Raw genomic sequence first — 23154 nt, forward strand, 5'->3', positions numbered from 1 at the left:
GATCCCAAGGTTGTGCAGGACTGGGCTCTAGGTAAAGGCACCTGATGAGAAACACTCCTGGGAACAAAAACCCTTCACAAATTTATGCCCTTCTGGGATCTTTAGTAATTCCAAGCACAAATCACTGCTTACCTGGTTGAAGGGGAAGTGCCTTGGAGAATCCCTGTCCTAGACCAGAAGAGTTTAGTGCCCTTCAACACACTGAAAGTTTGCCAAGGCCCAGGGTGGGATCCCTGGCCTCCAAATCACTCCATCCCCACCCTTTTCCTCTTGGCTCATTGCCAGCACTTTGGTACTCATCAGCAAAGGTCACCAGTTCTTTCTGGCTGGATCCATAGCTGCCACTGCCTGCCCTGAGCTAAGACCTGTGGGCTTACAAGATCCAAGAAGAGCTAGATGGCTACTTTAGCCATTGCCTTTGGTTACTTTCACCTTGACAGGGCAAGAGCTTTTTGAGGAAGCCAGCTTTATGCATGGCGCCTAGGAGGCTGAAATTGGGCACTGTCTGCAATAGCACCTAGAATGACTAATTTCAGTCAGTAAGTGACACCCTAATGTCATGGCTGTAGGCAGCAGTCACAATTAGGAAAAAGGTCACAGAGACCCACCTGGCTCAGATGAAGGTACCTAGAGGGTCACTAAGATCGAGACCTTCTGGGGGTTGACTGCCAGTTTAAAATAAGTTTCTGCAAGTACCACCAAGCCTTGTGAAAGTAACCAAGATCCAGACAGGAGCACATGCTCCTCCTTATCTGCCCCACCATACACAGTGCTCTCATCTTTGTGGAACATTTGGTAACCGGAATGTCCAGAATGTCAACTGTTGTGCCCATTTTTCCTTTTCAGCAACTCCTTGCCAGCTCTCAGCACTGCTGGCCCAGTCCCGCTGAGGGTCTGCAGCCAAACGGTAGGAACGGGCGGGGCGCTGTTGCTTTGGCCACGAGGATGTTCAGCATGGAGGGCTGCAGCTTAAGTGTGTGCGCGGACTGCCTGCTGTCTACGACCCCCGCAGGTCAAATTCTCGCGGCGTGGGCTTTTGTCGCTTACTGACCAAACCGGCTGTCGCTTGTCTTGGTCTTTCACCAAACCATGAACGACTGGCGTCCCGCTCTTCTCTCCCGAAGGCAGGCAGTCATCCTTTACTGATTGCGGGAGACACTACCAAACTGTCAGCACCGCTCAGGAAAAGGGGAAAGGACTTAAACGCAGTTCCCGACTTTACGTGAAGTCACCAAGGAGGGGACTGATGGTTGCGCCGTCTATCTGACACAGGAACCTCCTCCGCTGCAACACTGGGAAGTAGCGGGATTAGGAGGCCTGGCTCCTCGGGTCGGTCCCTCCCACCAGCTGAGTCAGGCCCCGCCTTCTCCGGGTTTCGGAGAACGCCTTGACGCCACTTCCTGCCTGGCCCCCTACCCCGGAAGCGGTGCCCTGGGCCACTCCTCCCGCCGAGTGACTGGTTCTTCGGTTCAGCTACCAATTGCTGCGCGGCTCGGATCCTCTGGTTCATGGACCGCACGTGTGAGGAGAGGCCCGCGGAGGATGAGAGAGACGAGGAGGACCCCGTCTCCACGGAAGCCCCAGCCCGGATCCGGGACACTCCGGAAGATATCGTGCTGGAGGCTCCGGCCAGTGGACTGGCGTTCCATCCGGCCCGCGATCTCCTGGCGGCTGGGGACGTGGACGGGGACGTGTTCGTGTAAGTGCGGGGCAGAGACGGGGGCGTGGTGAGCGTGGTGGGTGTGGGGCTGCTCGGTCTGGAAGCTCCGCAGCGATGGAGCTGGGATGAGGAGAGAAAGTTACAGGGAGACCAAGTTTACAAGACTCAGTCTTGTCCAATTCGTTTAATAACATTCGCCTTTAAGCAAGTTACCACACAAATCTATTGAAAGAACTGAGAGACAAAGTGGCTGGAAAGTCGTGACGGAGCCCGGACGAGCAGGCGTTCAGGACATTGTTATTTCCCACCGAAATATTGTATTGATCCTGAAACAGGACCAACGGGGCCCCCTGCTTTCGCTTCTTGCCCACTTTAATTGATCTTTCAAAAACACAAATCCAACCACCTCACTTCCTTGATTAAAACCCTTCAATAGTTTACCTTTGCTTTTAGAATTAAGTTGAAATTCCTTAATCCGGCTTTCAGGGCCTTGACCATCTGGCCCTTGCTCACTTTTATGTTTTGTTTTCTGTGCTTATTCATAGTTACCTTTTTAATGTACCTTGAAGCCTCAGCTCCTTTGCACATGTTATTCCTTCTTCCTGGAATTTCCCTCACTTGCACCTATTGTCCCAGAGTTCCCAGCATCTCTTCACTCTTCAAACATGCCTCAGACTAAATTAGATTACCTGTTAGATGCTGCCTTGGCACCAGATACCTTTTCCTCATAAACTACATAATGGTGTGTAATCATACATCCATTTGCATAATTATTTGAACACTGTCTCCTCCACTAAAAAAAATGTTTTTTAAACTTTTTTGACCTCGCCCCACAGTAAAAATAGCTTTTATATTATGTGTGATGCACTGTAATATTTTCTGATTTATTTTATTCTGTCGTTATTGCGGGCACACACAGAAAATGCTGATTGCAGCTCAGTAATGGGTCATGACTAGAGTTTGAAAAACAACGTTCTGGAGTGTAATCTGTAGTCTCTTTAGTTCTCCATTTTATCTCCTGCTTCTAGCACAGGGTTAGTGCTCAATACACGTTTGATTTTGAATAAAAGATGTAGGCTGGAAGCAGTGAAAAGCCATTGAAGGCCTTAACCAGGAGAGTTGTGCTATCAGATTTACTTAATGAATTTAAACCCCAAATCCCTCATTAGCTGCAATGGCCTTGGGCAAGTTAATTTCTGATTTTCATCTTTGAAAATGGGAACAGTAGAGAATTCTCTGGCGGTCCCATGGTTAGGACTCCGCGCTTTCACTGCCAGGGCCCCAGGAACTAAGATCCCGCAAGCCCTGTGGCTCCGAGGAAGGAGGGAGGGATGGAGGGAAAGAAGGAAGGAAGGGAGGGAGGGAGGGAGAAAGGGAGAGAGAGAAAAAAAGAGAAAGAGAGGGAGAGGGGGCTTCCTGGTGGTGCAGTGGTTAAGAATCCGCCTGCCAATGCAGGAGACACGGGTTCGAGCCCTGGCCCAGGAAGATCCCACATGCCACTGAGCAACTAAGCCCATGCGCCACAACTACTGAGCCTGAGCTCCAGAGCCAGAGTAACTAAGCCCATGCACCACAACTACTGAGCCTGCACTCTAGAGCCGGAGCAGCTAAGCCCGTGCGCCACAACTACTGAGCCTGTGCTCTAGAGCCCGCGAGCCACAACTACTAAGCCCGTGTGCCACAACTACTGAAGCCCATGTGCCTAGAGCCCGTGCTCCCCAACAATAGAAGCCACCGCAATGAGAAGCCCGCGCACCGCACCGAAGAATAGCCCCTGCTTGCCGCAGCTAGAGAAAGCCGCGCACAGCAACAAAGACCCAACACAGCCAAAGATAAATAAAATAAATAAATTTATATTAAAAAAAAAAGAGGGAGGGAGGGAGAGAGAGGGAGAGTAAGGCAGGCAGGCAGGCAGGGAAGGCAAGGCGGGAAGGAAGGACGAAAGAAAATGGGAACAATAATACATACCTTGCAGAGAGGTTTACTACTTTTATCCATGTTTACAGTGCCAGATACTTGGGAGTCACCCTGGACTTTTCTTCACACACACCCCTGGCTTCTGTTCGTCTCCTCTTCTCTACCCTCAGCCACTGCCTTCTGGAGGCCTCAAACTTCTCCCATGACCATTCCAGAGAGGTTCCTTTTTCCCAAAGGATTCAATTCACACTTCTGCTTGGCCTACATGGTTGTCTCAAGCCTAGTCCAGCCCATCTTTCCAGATTCAGCTATACTTCTGTCTGCCCACTTGAACTCTCCTCATTCCTCGTGTCTGCCCTGGGAGAGACATCAGCATCTGCCTCCAGTATCTGCCCTTTGTTCTCTGCCAGGTGAACTTCTTATTCTTCATGATCCAACTCACATGTCATCACCTTAGTTAGCTTTCCAGGGCTCTCTTCCCTTCCAAAGTATTCATTCAATCTGTGTTTATTAAGCAGCTTTTTCATGCTAGGCACTGGGACAGAGCAAACAATAAGTAGACCCAGTTCTGCCTGCCTGGAACTCACTAGCAAGCAAGCACTTATTCATTCAACGCTTTTTGAAGATCTGCTGAGGCAGGCACTAGGGATAATCTGACAGGTACTTGCCTCAAAGCTGAGCTTACAGGCTGGTGCCTCTCTGCTCTATCTCCCTTTTCATCCTTCCGCCCCACGTGTTCACGGTGAGCCGTAATTTTTTTTTTTTTTTTGGCTGCGTTGGGTCTTCGTTGCTGCACGTGGGCTTTTCTCTGGTTGCGGCGAGCGGGGGCTACTCTTCGTTGTGGTGCGCAGGCTTCTCATTGCGCTGGCTTTTCTTGTTGGGAGCATGGGCTCTAGGCGCGTGGGCTTCAGTAGTTGTGGCACACAGGCTCAGTAGTTGTGGCTCGCGGGCTTAAGAGCGCAGGCTCAGTAGCTGTGGCACACGGGCTTAGTTGTTCTGCAGCATGTGGGATCTTCCCAGACCAGGGCTCGAACCCGTGTCTCCTGCATTGGCAGGCGGATTCGTAACCACTGCGCCACCAGGGAAGCCCAATGTGCCGTAATTAATTGTGGCTTTCTTTAGCTGCTGTAGACCTGGAGTGTAATATCCCTGTCTTACTAATCTTTACATTTCCAACTTCTGGGCTGTTCTGTCATTTTTGGACCTCCAGGGTGATACAGACCTAATCTTTCCCCAGGTTAGGGCTTTCAAAGATGATGAAGAGGGGTGGGGTGAGGTCACAAAAATGTACATTGAATGAAAAAAAGACCTCACATTTAAAGCTCATTGAAGATGGGAAAATGGGGGACTTCCCTCGTGGTCCAGTGGGTAAGACTCCGCGCTCCCAATGCAGGGGGCCCAGGTTCAATCCCTAGTCGGGGAACTAGATTCCGCATGCATGCTGCAACGAAGATCCTGCGTGCTGCAACTAAGACCCGGCACAGCCAAAATAAATAAATATTAAAGAAAATAATAATATAAATACCTATTCATTTAAAAAAAAGAAAATGGGATGGTAAGCTCCTTGGGCTTGGAGGTGTGCAAGCAGGAACTCCTAGGTAGGTGGAAGCTTGGCTAGTTGGTCTCTGTACTCCCAGGTGAGGTCTGCAGTCATTCACTCTTCTTCCATTCTCCCCAGCTTTTCCTACTCCTGCCAAAAGGGAGAAACCAAGGAGCACTGGTCCTCAGGTCACCACCTCAAGTCCTGCCGAGCCATTGTCTTCTCTGAAGATGGGCAGAGTGAGTATTAGGAAAGGCAGCCACCAGTGTGGTGGTGGGAAGGGAGCAATGAACAACACCATGACCTGGGCATTTCCCCCTCCCTCCCCACAGAACTTGTTACTGTCTCCAAGGACAAAGCCATCCATTTTCTAGATGTGGAGCTGGGACGACTGGAAAGACGCATTTCCAAGGCTCACGGGTAAGGGGAAGCCAACTGTGTGTTGAGATAAAGGGTAAAGATTGATTGGTACATCCCTACTGGGACAAAGGTGCTCAAAGAAGTTCTGTATCTGTGTCTCTAGTGTCCCCATCAACAGCCTGCTGCTGGTGGATGAGAATGTTCTGGCCACTGGGGATGACACAGGTGGCATCCGCCTCTGGGACCAGCGGAAGGAGGGCCCCTTAATGGATATGCGGCAGCATGAGGAGTACATTGCTGACATGGCTCTGGACCCAGCCAAGAAGCTGCTGCTGACAGCCAGGTACAGCCTCAAAGCTGCGTCCCCTCCCTTCCCTGTGTTAAATGTTTCCCTCGGTGGGTACCTCCAGCCAAGCCTGCTGCTTTGCTCTCTCTACAGCGGAGATGGCTGCCTTGGTGTCTTCAACATCAGACGACGCCGGTTCGAGTTGCTCTCCGAGCCTCAGTCTGGAGACCTGACCTCTGTTACACTTATGAAAGTACAGCTGGGTGCGGCGGGATGGGGGTTTGCGATAGGGACTTGGTTTGATGTGGCTCCACAAACATGGTTTGCCCTGTTTCCCTGCAGTGTGGGAAGAAGGTGGCCTGTGGCTCCAGTGAAGGTACCATCTACCTCTTCAACTGGGATGGCTTTGGGGCCACAAGTGACCGCTTTGCCCTGAGAGCGGAGTCCATTGACTGCATGGTTCCAGTCACTGAGAGTCTGCTGTGTACCGGCTCCACTGATGGAGTCATCAGGTGAGAGGAGGCGGATGGCCCTCCAGTCACAGGAAGGGCAGACCTAACCGGCCCATACCGAACACTTTTCTTTCTGTCTAGGGCTGTCAACATCCTGCCAAACCGAGTGGTGGGCAGTGTGGGCCAGCATGCCGGGGAACCTGTGGAGAAGCTAGCCCTCTCCCACTGCGGCCGCTTCCTGGCCAGCAGTGGCCATGACCAGCGCCTCAAGTTTTGGGACATGGCCCAGCTGCGGGCTTTGGTGGTGGATGACTACCGCCGGCGCAAGAAAAAGGGAGGGCCACTACGGGCGCTGAGCAGCAAGGCCTGGAGCACCGATGACTTCTTTGCAGGACTGAGGGAGGAGGGAGAGGACGCCACAGCTCAGGAGGAAGAGGAGGAAAGTGAGGATGACAGTGACTGAGGGAATGAGCTGAATCTCAGGATGGGTTCTCAGTGGACAAGAGTCTTGCTTTCTGGGCTGGATCTCTAGAGAGGCTGGGAATTTAAAATATCCTATTGTGCACAAGAAGATGCTCAGGATCGGCACACTGATGTGGGGAAGTACTTGCCCTGTAGCAGCTGCTCACTCCACCAGTGTAAGACAAGCCCACAGCTGGGGCAAGACGGCACGGACACAGGTGTACACCAACCAGGGGTTTAATATAAATACAACCAGCATAGAAAAACTCAAAACTACGCATACACCAAAACCAGAATGCCAAGTGGTGGGGGCAAAGGCAGATTTCTGACCCTTTGGCTCAGCCAGCCCACCAAATAAAAACATCAACAAAGACAAATCAAGAAAATAAGAAGCAAAGATTCATGCTAAGCTGTGGGAGGAGAGAGGGGTGTGTGTGCGAGTGTGTGTCAGAGAACAACCCTGGGGTCAGGTTAAACCCCAGGCTGGGAGGGGGAAGGGAAGCTCCCTCACCACAACTTAGCCAAACTTGAGCTGCCCGGAGGTGCTGTGGGCCCTGCCCCAGCTGGGAGGCTGTGTCAGGCCTAGGGCAGTGCCCATGCTCCTCCCCTTCTTGGGATCAGATAGCAGCTGCCCAGGCCTGCTGGGCCAGGGACTGACACAGGCTCCGCCTACTCATTCAGGCTGCCTGGGGAGAGGATTAGGTCACTGCTGAACCATGGTACCTCCTGCCTCAGCCCCAGCAGACCGCAGGAGGCCGGCCCCAGACTCAATGCCTCCAGCAGCCGTGCAGACACAGCATCCTTGGCCACCTCATGCCCATCCTGCCCACTGGGGGCCAGCACAACCCAGATGAGGCCACTGAAGGGCACTGGATGCCCAGGGATCACCACCTGGTACCAGAATCGGTGCCAGCCAGCAGAGCCTGTGCCCAAACACTTGGTGAGGAACAATGGGCTGCCCAACTTCATCCGTTGGCACAGCAGCTGCAGGGCAGCCCGAGCCCCTTGGGACTCCAGCCCCTTGTCCCTGGCCAGGGCTACTTGGCTGCCCTCTGGCTGTAGGCACTGTAGAGAGGGATCCGTGAGCTGCTGGCGGAGTCGCTGCTTCAGGTCTGGCTTAAGCCACTCCACAGCCACCTGTTCTCCACAGAGGCGTGACTGCCCTGCAGGAAAAAGGCAGAGACAGGGCGGGGTCTAAGCCCTGGGCCCAAGCCCCCAGACCGGGAGTCCTCTGGAGTCACACAAGCCTGTTTAATTTGTAGCCTCCCCATTTCCTGGTGTGACCCCAGGCAAGTTAAATAACTTCTCTAGGCTTCTTTGTGTTTACTTACAAAGGGAGTGCAATAACTGCTACCTTCTAAGTTTCCTTGGAGTACTGGTTGATTGCAGGCTTTGTCTACCTCATAACCATCAGAATAGCTAACCTTTACAATGAATACTTGCCAAGAACTACAGAATGTGCTAAATGCTGCTTAATTCTCAGTTTCAGGAAGCAGGTTCTACAATGGATAAAAGGTAGGCTCAGTTGGATTGCCTTGGGCAAGTCAATTTTTCTTAAAACAGTCTCTTATCTAAAGAGGGACAACGTTCTATGTTTCACTGCAATGTGGAGTTTTAAGTCAGGAGATAGTGCATGTGAAGTGTGAAGTTTAGGTGAGTGGTAGCTGGTAGCACCGGTGGAAATTTAAAAACGTGAGGTCAGATAGTCTGTCTCAAACTCAAGTGTGTGTGACCCTAAGGTCTCGCGACTTAAACCCGCTATGCTGATCTACGCTGACGTGTTGAGGTAAAGTGCCGGGCAGAACGCGTTTAGCCCCAACCAGCGGCCCCTCGCAGTCTCCACCCCTACCTTCCACCAGGGCCTTTTTGGCCATGGCTGCGGCGCGGTGCGAGCTGAACTTGAGCAATGCGATCTGCGCGGGCGCCGGCCCGGGGCTGGGTAGCAGCAGCGCCTCCTGCAGGCCGGGACCCAGCGGCTGCAGCGCGAGCAGCAGCGCGCGGCGGCTCAGGCCCGGCGGCAACCCGTCCACACTCAGCTCGCACTTCTCGGTGCTGCGGCACACGAGCAGCGGGCAGGACGGCCGCAGCGGGTGGTTGTGCAGCGTGGCGATGGCGGCCTGGGCGCCGCGCCGCGAGCTGTAGCGGGCGTAAGCGAAGCCGCGGTTCAGGCCGCTGAAGGTCATCATCAGGCGGAACTCGTAGAGGCGGCCCACGCGCTGGAATAGTGGGATCAGCTGGTGCTCGTACACGTCCTGGGGCAGCCGCCCGATAAACACTTCTGACCCGGCCGGCGGCGGGCTGCCCACCCATCCTGGGGGAAGGCGGGGGGAGGGGCACCGTCATCCACCTGGATGGTTCCGGGGTCGAGGTTCAGGGACCGAGCGCAGGAGGGAGTATGTGTGCACACGTCTGTGAAATGGTTACAACACCTGTACGCCCCGGGTCGTTGGCATAACTGGGTGACTGAGCTACCAACGGGGCTGGCACCTTAAGACTGGCTCCCTTCCTCGAGGGGGCGGGTGGGTGGGAAGCCACAGACAATGAGTTTCATCAGCCGGGGGGGGCGGGTAACGGGGTAGTTAGAAGTTTCTGACTGTGGAGCCTCGGCGTAGGCCCCTCCCTCCCCCGAACGCGGCGGCTCGGGGCCGTCGAGGCTGCCCTAGCCCTCCCGTAGGCGTAGGGCTGGGGCTACCGTACCTGGGGGTGGCCCGCCATACTTCCTCTGCCCGTTCACCTGCACCAGGCGGATGCCCGTCTCCCTGACCCACGCCTCCAGCGCCGCCTTGTTCTCTGGATTCACCCTCTCACACCACAGCTGAGGGGAAAAGGGCAGGTTGGAATGCCGTATCGCCGCGTCCACCCCCACCTCGCCTGTGATGTCCAGGGCTCACCGACCCCCTGGTAGGCAAACACTTACCTCACACTCCCGCTTGGACTGCATTGCTCTCCCGCTGGCTCCCTCGTACCCCCTTTATAACCTCCTCCCTATCTGCCCATCTGGAAGCTTCCCTACTCCTCCACCCCCCAAGCTCTCATTGGCTCTGAGCACGACCCCGCCCACCAAGGGGGTGGGGGTATCCGCCGCACGTGCGCCGCGGGAACCTCAGACCCTCAGGTGAAAGCTAGAGACCCTAGTGGGTGGGTCTGCGGGCAGCCCCACCTCCTAAAAAACGGCTCGCAAAGCGGCAGGACGGAGGGTGGAAGCGAGAACGTCAGCGGCGCCCTTCCCCTGCGGAATAGCCCGTGGGAGCTACTGTAAGTGTCTCTCCCCATTTTCCACCTCTGAAGTGGTCGCAGTGGGAGGCCCAGGCTCTGACAGGGAAGGCAGGGCTAGGCAGTAGTGAAACAGGCAGGCTCCAGTGGTTGAGGCATTTTATTGGACCTTCCGCGGCGGCTGGTTGTGGGAAGCGTTCCCTCCACCTGGTTGTAGGGCCCTGCCGAGGAGACCATCTTGGGCCAGTTCCCCGTGGCCCACCCATTTTTGGGTGGCCATTTTTGCCTGTGATTACAAATAAAATAATCATAATAAAAATAAAAATGTCTCTGTTCTGACCACTCTTCAGGTCTTCCTGTTGGGAAGGAAACGTGCAAAGCTGTTGAAGTACGTATGCAGAGTTTTGTCTTAGCCTTAAATAGTGCCAGTCCCACTTTCCTCTGATAGTTCAACTCAGCAGATGCAAAGGGGCTGGCTTGTTCTCCTTTTGATTTCCTCCACAAGGTCTTCTCTTCGGACGTCCACCTGGCCAGGATGGAGGAACAAGGTGGTATGAGCATCTTGTGTTCCACTGCTCTCTGAGCACCCATGCCTTCCTCTAGTCATCAGGCCTGGCTCAGCTGGGCGCAGGAACCCAATCAAACACCTCAGGGGAGAGACAGCGCTTCTTGGGGGAGGTGGAGAGACACAGGGTATGTGTGGGGATGGAGATTTTACCCTGCCATGACCATAGTAACATGTTACCCCCTTAAGTCCTTTAGGAGTGGGCGTTAATATGAATGCCAGGCTTTTGCTTAGGTCTTGAATGGGCCTTGGCCTGCCGAAATGGCGTACATTCCCCATCCCTCAGCCCTCCTGTCCACCTACTTACCTCTTCCCTGCTGGCCACCGAGCGGAGCTTGATGACCCCGTCCTTGAGCTCTTGCTCACCAACGATGGCCACCAGTGGGATGCCTGCCTCCTCACAGTACTGCAGCTGGTTCAGTAACTTGGGGTTCTTCTTGTAGAGCAGCTCTGCCTGCAGGGGACCAGGGAAAGAGATGAAGGCTGTCTTCTGCAGTCCTCCGGGACAACCTCCTTGGGGCCCAAGTTGGCACCTTGCTCTGACCTTCACCCCAAGAAGTCACAGTAATGGCAGGGCCACTATGGATAAGCTTTTATTTCGTTTGTGTCCAGCACTCCCAAATTTGCTTCCACCCTGGGGCTTGCCTCCTCTACCTTGATCCCAGCATCCCATAACTCTGAGATGAGCTTCAGTCTCTCCTCCAGCAGCTTCTTCTGTGCAGATGCCACAAGCACCTGTGTTTCTGTGGTCCGTACCTTCTCCTCCAAGGCCTAGGGAAGAAGCAGTTAAGAAAGAACTGGGCTACCCTTTACAACACCTTAAAAGAGCAAACAAAGCAGGCTCTTGTCAGGATTCTGAGACCAGGCCCAACTCCACCAGGGCAGGCTAGTCTTCTCATCTAGCAACTGGGCAAAAAGTAGCTCTTAGAAGAATAAGAAATGAACTGACTGGCTTGTACTTATGACTTGCCAGAATTAATAATGGAGGGCAAAGGTAGCTTATGTACAGTAACTTCAAGCTTATCTCCATCTAGAACCTTATGCATCATAAGTGATATTCTGAGCTCACCCAGGCAATCCAATCACCCCTGGCAGTCCTAGTTCCCACAGTCAGGAGACTGTGTCTCTTATACGTCAGCCATAGGGCACAACTTGGGGGGATGTGTGGATGGAGGGGAGAAAGAATGCTGCTGCTGTCTCTTTTTCTGGAAAACTATTCCCATTGTTCTTACAACATAAGATGCCTACTGGAACAGTGACCTCAATTGGAAAACACCAGTGGGTTCCACTCTAGAGAAAAGGGTGGGAGCAGTGGGAAGGTTACTGCCAGAGCATTACCCGAGGGATGAAAGGCAACCAGCCACTTAAGAGCAGTAGCAACAAAGGTGGGCTTGAGGCCAAGAAGGGCTTTCTTCATGTTACTCTAGGTGCTAGAGAGTCAGGATAGCCATCTGAGGGATCCCACAGCCTCAGATACACGCTTCCCACTTAGAGACAATATCGCAGAGTGGTTGGGAGCAAGACTTTGGAGTTGGACTGCCTGCATCCAAATTCTGACTCTGCCACTTAAACCTTGGGCAAATTATTTGATCTATAATGTTCAGTTCCCTTGCCTAAGAAATGTAAATAATAAAAGTAGCTACCCTCCGAGGGCTGTTTAAGAGTTTGATTAGACAATGCGTGAAAAGCACTAAGCACAGTGCCTAGCACAGAGTAGTAAAGTATTAAGTGTTCTGTATTATGAGGAAGAGTCAGGTCTTTGGATATACTGGCCTAGATTCCTGACAGCTCTGAAGGAAGTAGGGAGCAAAGGATTTTGTGAAGAAAGAATGATCAAAGATCCATCAAGCTGGCCTGTAATGGGGTGGGAGTCTGGAGGACAGCAACAGTCTTCTCTCCATTTCTTTGCAAAGATGCAACTTGCCCAATGCAGTACTACTTGCCCCCTTAGAGATCAAAGAAGATAGCTCAGGTGCCACCATCTGCCCAGAATGTCTTCCACCCAGCCCGAAGACCTACCTCCAGCCTCTGCTCCACAGTGGAGAAGATCCGCTCTACCCCAATGCTGAGCCCCACGCATGGCACCTTGCGCCCTTTGGGATCAAACATGCCCACCAGCCCATCATAGCGCCCTCCAGCCGCCACACTGCCCACACCCAGGGGCTCTTCCCCTGCCTGGGCTGGGGGCTGTAGCAGCACCGCCTCATAGATCACCCCGGTATAGTAGTCCAGCCCTCGAGCAAGGCTCAGGTCGAAGGAGATCTGGAGGGATAAGAACATGGTCAGTAGCAGATGAGGATCAAAGGCCTCCAGCCCCGGAGCTCAGCTAAGGCTCCCATCCCAACCTGACTCACCTTGTCAGCAATGCCAAACAAGGTCAGATAGTCAAATAGCAGCTTCAGGTCTCCCAGGCCCTCCAAGGCCTGCTTGTTTTGGGACAATTTAGGATCCTGGAGCAGCTGTTCCACCAGGGATACCCCACCTGGGGAGACAGATTTGTGAGCCAGACTGACAAGAAGAAAAAGATAAGGGCTTTACCTTTTCCTCTGGATTACACATGTATGCATGTGTGCATACACACACATGCATTCCCTTTCCCTCTCTCTCCAGTGCATACACACACACACACACACGGAGGAGTCTGGCTTTAGCTTGAGGGCAGTGGGATGGCTGCCGGGGAGGCAGGGTTTGTTTCTCACCATGCTGCTGGACGTAGTCCCCAACGCGGTCAGCCACCTCAGGTGCCAGGCCCTTCTCTCCCACCATCTCACTCTTTACTTCCTCCCAGGACACCTGAGCAGACAGATACCAGTCAGGGAACCCTGGGCAGCTTCCCCAGTGCAGAGCAAGTGTGAGCCCTTCTCAGGGGATGGTCTTGAGCAGAAGCTGCCCGTCAACCTATATCCTGGGGCTAATCTTCCTCTGTGGGCATAGAGGCAGGGCCCTCTCTCTCCTAATCTTTTCCATTTCTCAGGGCAGGGTGGGATCTGGGAAAAGAAGAGTCAGGGGTTTGGGTCGTTACCTTGTCCAGCTTGTCCACCGAGGAGCAGATGGTGCGGAACTTGCTGTCAGGAACACCACAGACGGCAAACGTCCCATCTAGGATGCGCCGATCATTCACCTGCAGCGACCCAAGGCATAGTGAGAAGCGAATCTCTTTACAGGACCCTCGATAGCCTTGGACACTTAGGCGACTGGTTCCTCTGCACCAGGACCTTCTCCTGTGAGAGGCCAGGCCCACCTTTGCCCTCCCAGCCCCATTCAGCTCTGACCTTGACCAGGAAGTCGCCTATCTGGAGTGAACTCAGGATCTCACACATTATCTTCAGGCACTCTGCATCAGGAATCATGGGGTCAAATTGCCCAGCAATGTCAAAATCCTGTAGGGAGAGGGTTAGCTAGAGGTCCTCAGGGGTTTAACCTTGAGGGAGGACTCCTGGGAGCTCTGCTCTCTATGAAGGAGGCCTCTTTGCACTCATGCGCAGACCACATTCTTCATTCTCTGACTGTCAGCCCAGAGCAAAACCCCAGTATTCCTGGGTCTCTTACCAGTCCTGGTTTTCTTCCCATCCACAGGGCTATTCCTTCATTATCTCACTCATCTATTTTTCCTTATTTCCTTCCACTGTTGTGGGAGCAATTATACGGCCTTAGTCCTTTATTCATTCAGAAGCTGTGCCACCAGTCTGGGCGACAGTACCTCAAATCCAGTTTCCTCATCCTTTGCTGTGATCCTATCACTGTGGTTTAATATAAAAAGCACTGGACCAAGAGTTCTAGTCCTAACTTTGCCTTTCTTATCCCTATGATCTCTTCATCTTGCTGAGCCTCAAGTTTCCTCAGATAAAATGAGGAGAGTAATCCCTGTCCTGTATATGAAAATACTAAAGAAATCTTAGGGTTAGCATTATCTGGGGCATCTAGATTTTTCAGGACACCAAAAGTACTCAATAGATTCTACTGGCTCAAGGGAGGGCCTCCTTACCCATCCTGCCTCGATACTCACACACTGGTAGAATTCCCGATATCGGCCTCGGGTCATGGCTGGGTTATCCCGCCGATATACTTTTGCTATGTGGTAGCGTTTAATGTTGGTCAGTTTATTCATTGCCAAATATCGAGCAAAAGGAACCTGATGACAAAGCGTTAAGGGGAAAGCCCCACCTTTCACAGTCTGGAAGTTGATTATCATCACCAACAGAAGCTGGGGTCTAACCGCACCCTGTGTGGGTAAAACCACCATCTGTAAGATTAACAGCATTTCTGAACATCAGCAAGAATCAACTTTGTTACCATACTGGGCAGCTGAAGTCTCATAAAATATTAAGGCTCTTTTCTTTTTGGGCTATGCTGAGCACAGCAGGGGGGTGGGCAGATTGGCCAGGGAGCAGAAAAAGGGCCCCAAGTAGGGCTCTCTAAACAGATGATTCTCCGACATAGCTTGGAGATAAAGGAAACGTGCTGTTGGTCAATTAGGGAGAACTCTGTCCACCAGCCAGGGCAAGGGAGACATATTCTGAATCCAGGGGATTGTTGGCAGAGTCAGAACTGGACCCTGACATAAAGCTGAGGTCTCACTCAGGATTCAGAAGCCTTCGAAGGCTAGCTATGCTCTGTTTAGCCAAAGCCCAGCTCCTGGTTTAGAGAAATAACTTCCCTGACTGCAAGATGCATTATATTTGATCCCACCTATGTCTAGCTGCCCCCAAACCTGAGGCTAGAAAAAGCCCCAGCCCAGAAAGGGCCAATACATCCAAAGTTTAAAAAGATACAGTGAGGTCATAGCGAAGAGACAGCAGCTCCCCACCTTGGTCCTTCAGGTCATAGATAAGCTTAGAGTCTTCCCCATACTTTCCAGTCAGTGTTTCCTGGAGAAAACATAAAGAAATGTGATCATAATGATAAATATAACAATTTGAAAGGAAGTTTTAAAAACAAAAACCCACCATTCTAACTATGACTGATTTCAACTTATCTACATTTCCTCTGTTCTCTCTCCCAATGTTTCCTTATTTGATGTAGTTATAATCAAGGAAATACCAATTTGGTTTTCTGCTTATCACATTTCCATTTTGTGACAGCTGAAGTATTATTTTTAAAAGCTGCATTGGGAGTTCCCTGGCGGTCCAGTGGTTAGGACTGCGCGCTCACTGCCGAGGGCCTGGGTTCAATCCCCAGTTGGGGAACTACAATCCCGCAAGCTGTGCGGCATGGCCAAAAAAAAAAAAAAGCTGCATAATATTCTAGTGAGAAGAAGCTATTTCCTTCCTTCCTAGTGTTACACTGATAGATGTTTAGGTTATTCCAATTGAAAAAAAAATTCCATAGCATTTCAATAAATATATTTGGGTACACAGTTTTTTCTTCTGAATATTTTTTTGGAGGATAAATGCCTAGGAGTGGGTCATTAGATCAACAAAGATAAATGTTTTTATGACGGCCTGAGATTTGAACACTGTCAAAAGCCAAAATTGAGAGAGTCCTTGCCCTGTGATGTCTTCAACAAGATAACATATTTCACTATCAGACTGGCAAAGTTCAAAAAACCTGAAAATTCCCAGTGTGTAGAAAATAGAAACACTCATACAATGGTTGGTGTTATGGCCGGAGAATACAGTGGTTGGTATTATGGCCTGAATCGTGTCCCCTCGAAATTCATATATTGAAGCCCTATTCCCTGCACCCACCCAGCCCCCGTAACCTCAGATTGTGACTCTATTTGGAGACAGGGTCTTTAAAGAAGTAATTAAGGTAAAATGAGGTCATTAGGATGAGTCTTAATCCAATATAACTCATGTCCTTATAAAAAGAGGAAATTTGGACACAGAGGAGGGAAGATGATGTGAAGACATAGGGAAAAGACACCATCTAAAAGCCAGTGAGAGAGGCCTTAAGCAGATCCTTCCCTCATGACCCTCAGAAGAAACCAACCCTGCTGACAGCTTATCTTGGACTTCTAGCCTCCAGACAATAAATTTCTGTTCTTTAAGCCACCCAGTCTATGGTATTTTGTTATGGGAACACTAGCAAACTAATATAGTTGGTAGAAATAGGAATGAGTACAACCATTTGACCCAGAAATTCTACTTCTGTGAATTTACCCTGCAGATAAATGCCCACTAGTACCAGACATTGTTCTAAGCCCTGTGTATACATCAGTGAACAAAGGCAGTCCATGCCCTCATGGATCTTCTATGGTAATGAAAAGAGACAGGCAGTACATTAATGCAAGGAAACAAATTAACATAACTTTTGATAGTGATAGCTGCTTTAACGGAAATAAAATAGGTCAATGTGATAGACAAGGGCTACTTTAGACAAGGCAGTTGGAGAGGAGTATTTGAGGAATGGCATTTTAGTTGAAATCTGAAATTAAAATCTGTCATGTCTAATTTACTCTGGAATTAAAGTCATGCAGAGAGCTAGAGAAAAAGGGAGTTCAGCAAGAGGGAAGAGCAAGAACAAAGGCTCGAAGAAACATATTTAGTATGTTCCAGGAATAGAAAAAGACCATGGTAGCACAGTGGGCAAGGGGAAGAAGCGCATGAGATGATGTGGGAAAGGTAGGCAGTTGCCACATCATGTAGGGCCTTGTAAGCCTGAGTAAAGAGTTTGGATTTTATTATAAATGCATTGGGAGTCACTGGGTTTTAAGCAGGGAGGGATGCAAAGAACCATTTTTTAATAGCAAAGAACTAGAAACAACCTCAGGGTCCATCAATAGGAGACTGGTTGCATATTTATCCTTTATATGTTCGATTTACATGTATCTAGGAAACATCTCAAGTACAGGTGTCATGGAATTCAATGTAGACAGGAGCCATAACAACTTCCACTCCTGAGAAGGGCTCTCTCTTGGATGCTGCTGGCCACAACCAAGGTAAATAAAAAGCAGGGCCTCTTTCTCTGTGCCAGTCCTGTCCCCCTTCTCATGGAGAAAATGCCAATCTTTGTCTGCAACAAGAGAGAGACCTTTGGGCCTCACTCTCTTGCCATCCTCTTTGTTGTTTGTATACCCATTATTCCACCATGCAATTTCTCCTCATCCACCCCTCACCTTTAGTTCAAACACAGGTGTATCAATTACTTCTGCACCGTGGCGCTTGAAACAGCTGATGATTACATCAAACACCTTCTCCCGAACTGCCATCTGCCGGGGACTGTAGTCTCTTGTGCCCTTGGAGTCAAAATCAGCCAGAGAACCAGGGATGGGGTTTAAAAACAAAGAACAGTAAGGTCTAGAAATATAAAAGCATGACTTCAATGATGGCGAATGAAAACGCTGCCCCAAACTTAGGTTTTCCTACAGGTCACTGAGTTGTAAAACAAGTACAAACAATTCCCTATTAATTACCACACCCATTTGCTCTCACCCTTCTAAATTCCAACCCCTTTTTAGCTTGGTTCTATCTTCTAGAATTCTTGGAACTCTGTTCTCTGAGAAATTTTCCTAAACTCATTTTCTGGGAAACAGAACATTCCCCTGCCTAATAGAAAACATCTACCTGATGACAGGCATATAACCAACTCAAACTGGCTTAATGAATCTAATTCCAAATTTTACAAGTAACATTCTCTCCCAACATACCTTAAAAAAAAATCCTAATGAACACTATTTTTTCTTTCTTTTTTTTTAAAAATTTATTTAGTTATTTTTGGCTGCATCGGGTCTTCGTTGCTGCGCGCGGGCTTTCTCTAGTTGTGGCGAGCGGGGTCTATTCTTCGTTGCGGTGCGTGGGCTTCTCATTGCGGTGGCTTCTTTTGTTGTAGAGCACGGGCTCTAAGTGCGTGGGCTTCAGTAGTTGTAGCACGCGGGCTCAGTAGTTGTGGCTCGCGGGCTCTAGAGCACAGGCTCAGTAGTTGTGGCATTCAGGCTTAGTTGCTGCGCGGCATGTGCGATCTTCCCGGACCAGGGCTCAAACCCGTGTCCCCTGCTTCGGCAGGCGGATTCTTAACCACTGTGCCACCAGGGAAGTCCCCACTATTTTTTTCTTTAATTTTTTTCTGATAGCCCTATGACAAGGGCTAAGTAAATGAATTTGAACGTGTTGAGAAGTTAAATCATTACTTAAGGCCATTCAGCTGTTTCCTGGCAGTCAGTACTAGAACTCTGTTCTTCCAGGTCAGAGATTCTAGTTTGGGCTTTTATATGCTACTCACAAGTAGGACCTCTTTAGTCTCAGGACTCCTTTACAATCTTACTATTTACTAAGGACCCCAAAATGGATTATACCTATCAATATTTATCGTATTATAAATTAAAACTGCAAACATTTAAAAATATTAATTCACTTAACAAAAAGAAAATCCATTACATGTTAACATAAATAACATTTTAGGAAAATGTAACTACTTTCCAAAACAAAAACATTTGGTGACAAGAGTGGCATTGATTTACATTTTTGCAAATCTTTAATGCCTGGGTTAATAGAAGACAGCTGAATTCTCATATATGCTTTTTGCATTCAATTCTGTTGTGATATGTTGTTCTGGTTGAATATATAAAGAAAATCTAGCCTTACAGAGATGTGTAATTGTAAGAGGAGGAATATTTTTAATAAACTTTTCAGCTAATTGTAGATATTCTTTTTTTTTGTTTTTAATTAATTAATTAATTAATTTTATTTTTGGCTGTGTTGGGTCTTCGTTTCTGTCCGAGGGCTTTCTCTAGTTGTGGCAAGCGGGGGCCACTCTTCATCGCGGTGCGCGGGCCTCTCACTGTCGCGGCCTCTTGTTGTGGAGCACTGGCTCCAGACGCGCAGGCTCAGTAGTTGTGGCGCACGGGCCTAGTTGCTCCGCGGCATGTGGGATCTTCCCAGACCAGGGCTCGAACCCGTGTCCCCTGCATTGGCAGGCAGATTCTCAACCACTGCGCCACCAGGGAAGCCCCAGATATTCTCCTTAAACTACACCAAAATCCAAAGAGGGAGAGCTTCTTAAGGATTGGTTTGCAATGTGGAATCTGAAACTACATCGATGAACTTTTCACACTGTTACATTAAAATCCATTATAAGGTACCCAGAATTCACAGAGACAGAAAGTAGAACGATGGTTACCAGGGGCTGAAGGGAGGGTAGAATGGGGTGTTACTGTTTAATGGGTAAAGAATTTCAGTTTGGTATGATGAAAAAGTTCTGGGGGTTGAATAGTGGTTATGGTTGCACAGCAATATGAATGTACTTAATGCCACTGAACTGTACACCTAAAAATGGTTGAAATGGCAAATTTTATGTTATGTATATTTTAGTACAATTTTAAAAATATCTGTTACTCTATCTTGTACTTTGGATATTTTATGCAGGCACAATTTTATAACATCATGCATTGGTCATTTAGAAAATATTTGTTCTTTGATAACAGTTACACAGATCTTCCAAATGTTGATATGCCTCATTATACAATATCAAAAAACCGTATTTGTTCATGTCACCATAGATCTCATCAGGAAAGTCTTCAAGTATTGAGAACCTGTCAAGCTCATGGTGGAAAATACAAGTTCTAACTTTGACTTGAACACTTGAATTTTATCACTGGCAACAAATACCGCTGAATGTTTTCCTTGAGGTGACAAGGCTCACTTTGTTCATTTTTGTGAAAATGTCTGCCCAATATCCAAATCTTTAACACAATAGTTTATATTTCAGTTTTTCTTTGAAATAAAAAAGGTTTTCCATTAAAAAGGCAGCTAGTTCACCCTACAGTTCACACATGGCACAAGCATTTTTCCTACTTTGGAATGCAGCAGAAGTGCTTTATTTGTGCTTTCCATTTCATCATACAGAATATTAAAAAACAGTGTACTCAAGGGTCGATATTCAATAAAATTAATAATTTTTACTGTTTATCAAGGACATTCTTAAGTGAAACTGAATCTTTTTTTTTTTACTGTGAGTTCACGAAAGTAAAGAACATAATGGTTATTAGTACAGCTCAGTGCCAACATCTTAATTTGTGTTAAGACACCAGCAGTTCTACACACCAGTGCTTTTGCACCTTCACCGCAAATGAAGTGAAAAAGGCAAATAACATTATGAAAATAATTTTGACCAGGAAGGTCCCTTGAAAAAGTCCTTTCCCCATAATACTGAGCTTTCTGTTAATTATGAATCACATGTCAAGAAATGTATTTCAACAAACTAAGTGGATATTAACTCTCCAGTATATTCTCATTTTCTTTTTTTTTTTTTAACATCTTTATTGGAGTATAATTGCTTTACAGTGTTGTGTTAGTTTCTGCTGTATCTCATTTTCCTTTAACATTAAATTATGGAAATTTTCCAACACACATTATAGAGAATAGTAAACTGGACCACCCCACCCTGTGTTTATTACCTACCTTCAACAACTATCAACATCTGCTATCCTTATTTTATCTAAGCCCCAACATTTTTTTTTCCTGCAGTATTTTAAAGTAAATCCCAGATATCATATACTTTCATCATAAGTATTTCAGTATGATTGTCTAACATATAAGGATTAAAAAACAAAACACTACAATACCTTTCTTACAACCAATATAACTTAACAGCAACCCTTTACCTAGTGTCCAAACCATGTTTAATTACCCCCAACTGCCACAATAATATCTTTTTATGGTTGACTTGTTTGAATCAGATTCTTAATAAGTTCATAACTTGTACTTGGTTTATATGTCTCATGTCTATTTAATCTGCAACAGTTTCCTTTTTTAAAAATAAATGTCCTTTATTTGTTGAGGAAACTGAGTCATTTTTCTGAAAGAATTTTTCTCGTTCTAGATTTGGTTAACCGTTTATTCAATGTGGTCATTTAACATGTTCCTCCATTTCCCATATTTCCAGTAAACTGGTAGTTAGGTAAACTGGTAGTTAAGTCTGAAGACTGATTAGATTCAGGTACAATTCTTCTTGGCAAGAATACTTCATAGGTGGTGCTGTGTACTTCTTATTGCATCACGTCAAGAGGAACATAATGTCTGGTTGTCCTACTTTTAGTGATGCTAAGATTGATCATTGGGTTTAGCTGAGGTCAGCCTGATCTATCATAAATCCCCATTAATCTTTTCACCCAATAGTTTGAATAACTACTGATGGTCACTGCCTTGGGGTTTTACACCATCTCTTTAACCTTTGAAATGAGTTATATGTAGAAAGGAATAGCTCAGTGATTTTAGGAGCCCAAAGAATTGCTCTTAAACGGTGACATCTCAACATAAGGAAGACAGATCATCTCCCCTCTACTTTGGAATTAAATTTCACATACATTCATTGAATACCTATTTAGTCCCAGACTCTCAGGTTAAATAAACCATGTGAATAATGAAAAGTCAGCAATAAATGCAATAACAGAGATACTTATGAAGTGCCAAGGGAACCCAGATGATAGGTAAATAGTTCAGTTTATAGAACTTACAGAAAGTGGCATCTGAACTGAAATCATGGTGGTTGAGCTAGGAATCTCCAACTTCATTCCATTTTACTCTCCTCTATTTGGTTCTAGTCATAAAGGTCTTTTTATAGTTCCTGGAAACTACCAAGGTTCTTTCTCACTTCAGGATTTCCATACCCTACCTGGACTTATCTTCCTCACACTCTTCACCCGGGTGTCTTCCACTCATCTATTAGGTTAGCTAGTCTATCACTTCTTCAGACTTCCCAGTTCTCCCTTATTTTTCTCAGAGCATCCTTTTTACTTCTTTACATCACTTAACACAATTTGTAGTTACATATCCATGTGTGGGATTATTTCTCCTAAGTCTGTTTCCTTCAGTAGAATGTAAGCTCCCTGAGGGCAGGCTATATTGTTCACCATGGTACACTCACTGCTTTGTACAGTGCTAGGCACACAGTAAGCACTCAGTAAATATTTACTGAATGAAAGAAGGAATAGCAGTAGCAGGTAGACTCCCCTAAGCACCCAGCTGGTCTAGTTTCTGCCATCACTTTGCCATCCCAGAATGACTCAGAGTCCAATCCAGCCTGGCACCTACAGCCAACTGTTGTTTCCTCTGCAGGATTTCAGATCCTCCTCAATGACCTGATTCAGAGAAGCAGGCATATATGCGTCCTTGTGAGTGGAATTAGGGACCCTCTCAGAGGCTCCCTAAAGGAATATTTACCTTGGGGGTTTTGAGCACAAACTTCTGTTTCCCTTCATCAGGGCCCAGTTGTGCCTTCAGTTTCAGTAGTTTTGCCACCTCCTCCTCGATCTGTGGAGGGAAAGTAGGCGCTGGGCTACCACATCTGCCACCCCCTCCCTCTTCCATCATTCATTCAGTATCCCTCCCTCATCAGGATATGGGGCATATCTCTCTCCCAAGCCTAGCTTTGCTTCTCTCGGGTCCTACCGCAGCTACCTCCCCACCCAGCCCGTCCTCCTACCTACAAGTCCAGTTCCTTCTTCCACATCCCCATCCTCTGTGCAGACCACTCCCCGCTCTGTTCTCCCAGGCCTTCCTTTGTCCCCTCTCCTGCCTCCTGGGTCGTACCTGCTCGGCGCCGGCCTTCTGCTGCTTAAGGGCCCGCACGCGCTCTCCCTGAAGTCGCACAAGATCCTCCAGCGTGGCACGATCTGCCATACTGGCTGCCAACTGGAGCTGACTGCTGTCTAGGTAGGTTGTGGAGGCCACAGCTTCAGCTCGGATGACTTCCGGCTATCGAGTCGAGGGCCCGCACGCCTAGAAAGCCACCACTCAGTACAACAATCACTTCCGGCTCCTA

General features: G+C 48.4%; 3 protein-coding genes across 3 annotated transcripts; 1 reads left to right on the forward strand and 2 right to left on the reverse strand.

Moving 5' to 3' along the window:
- Positions 1-1417: 1417 nt before the first annotated feature.
- Positions 1418-7054, forward strand: WDR55 (WD repeat domain 55). The gene is made up of 7 exons (XM_061188256.1): positions 1418-1699; positions 5256-5356; positions 5450-5537; positions 5641-5820; positions 5917-6016; positions 6106-6275; positions 6357-7054. Exons 1-7 carry the CDS (start codon positions 1509-1511, stop codon positions 6676-6678), a joined length of 1152 nt encoding a protein of 383 aa, XP_061044239.1. The 5' UTR covers positions 1418-1508; the 3' UTR covers positions 6679-7054.
- Positions 6867-9687, reverse strand: DND1 (DND microRNA-mediated repression inhibitor 1). The gene is given in 5 exon segments (XM_061188257.1): positions 6867-7448; positions 7451-7840; positions 8527-8988; positions 9375-9492; positions 9595-9687. Coding segments are annotated over 5 exon segments (1062 nt in total). The 5' UTR covers positions 9619-9687; the 3' UTR covers positions 6867-7380.
- Positions 9688-10032: 345 nt separating this feature from the next.
- On the reverse strand, positions 10033-23091 carry HARS1 (histidyl-tRNA synthetase 1). Its single transcript, XM_061188258.1, has 13 exons — positions 22923-23091; positions 22554-22643; positions 17513-17632; positions 15228-15323; positions 14462-14587; positions 13728-13835; positions 13478-13576; positions 13155-13248; positions 12810-12937; positions 12475-12717; positions 11110-11226; positions 10763-10909; positions 10033-10416 (listed from the first exon to the last, which is right to left on the reverse strand). The coding sequence occupies exons 1-13, from the start codon at positions 23010-23012 to the stop codon at positions 10345-10347; spliced, it is 1530 nt and encodes a 509-aa protein (XP_061044241.1). The 5' UTR covers positions 23013-23091; the 3' UTR covers positions 10033-10344.
- Positions 23092-23154: the final 63 nt, after the last annotated feature.

The sequence above is a fragment of the Eubalaena glacialis genome, chromosome 4 (assembly GCF_028564815.1).
Source record: "Eubalaena glacialis isolate mEubGla1 chromosome 4, mEubGla1.1.hap2.+ XY, whole genome shotgun sequence".
Classification (NCBI taxonomy): domain Eukaryota; kingdom Metazoa; phylum Chordata; class Mammalia; order Artiodactyla; family Balaenidae; genus Eubalaena; species Eubalaena glacialis.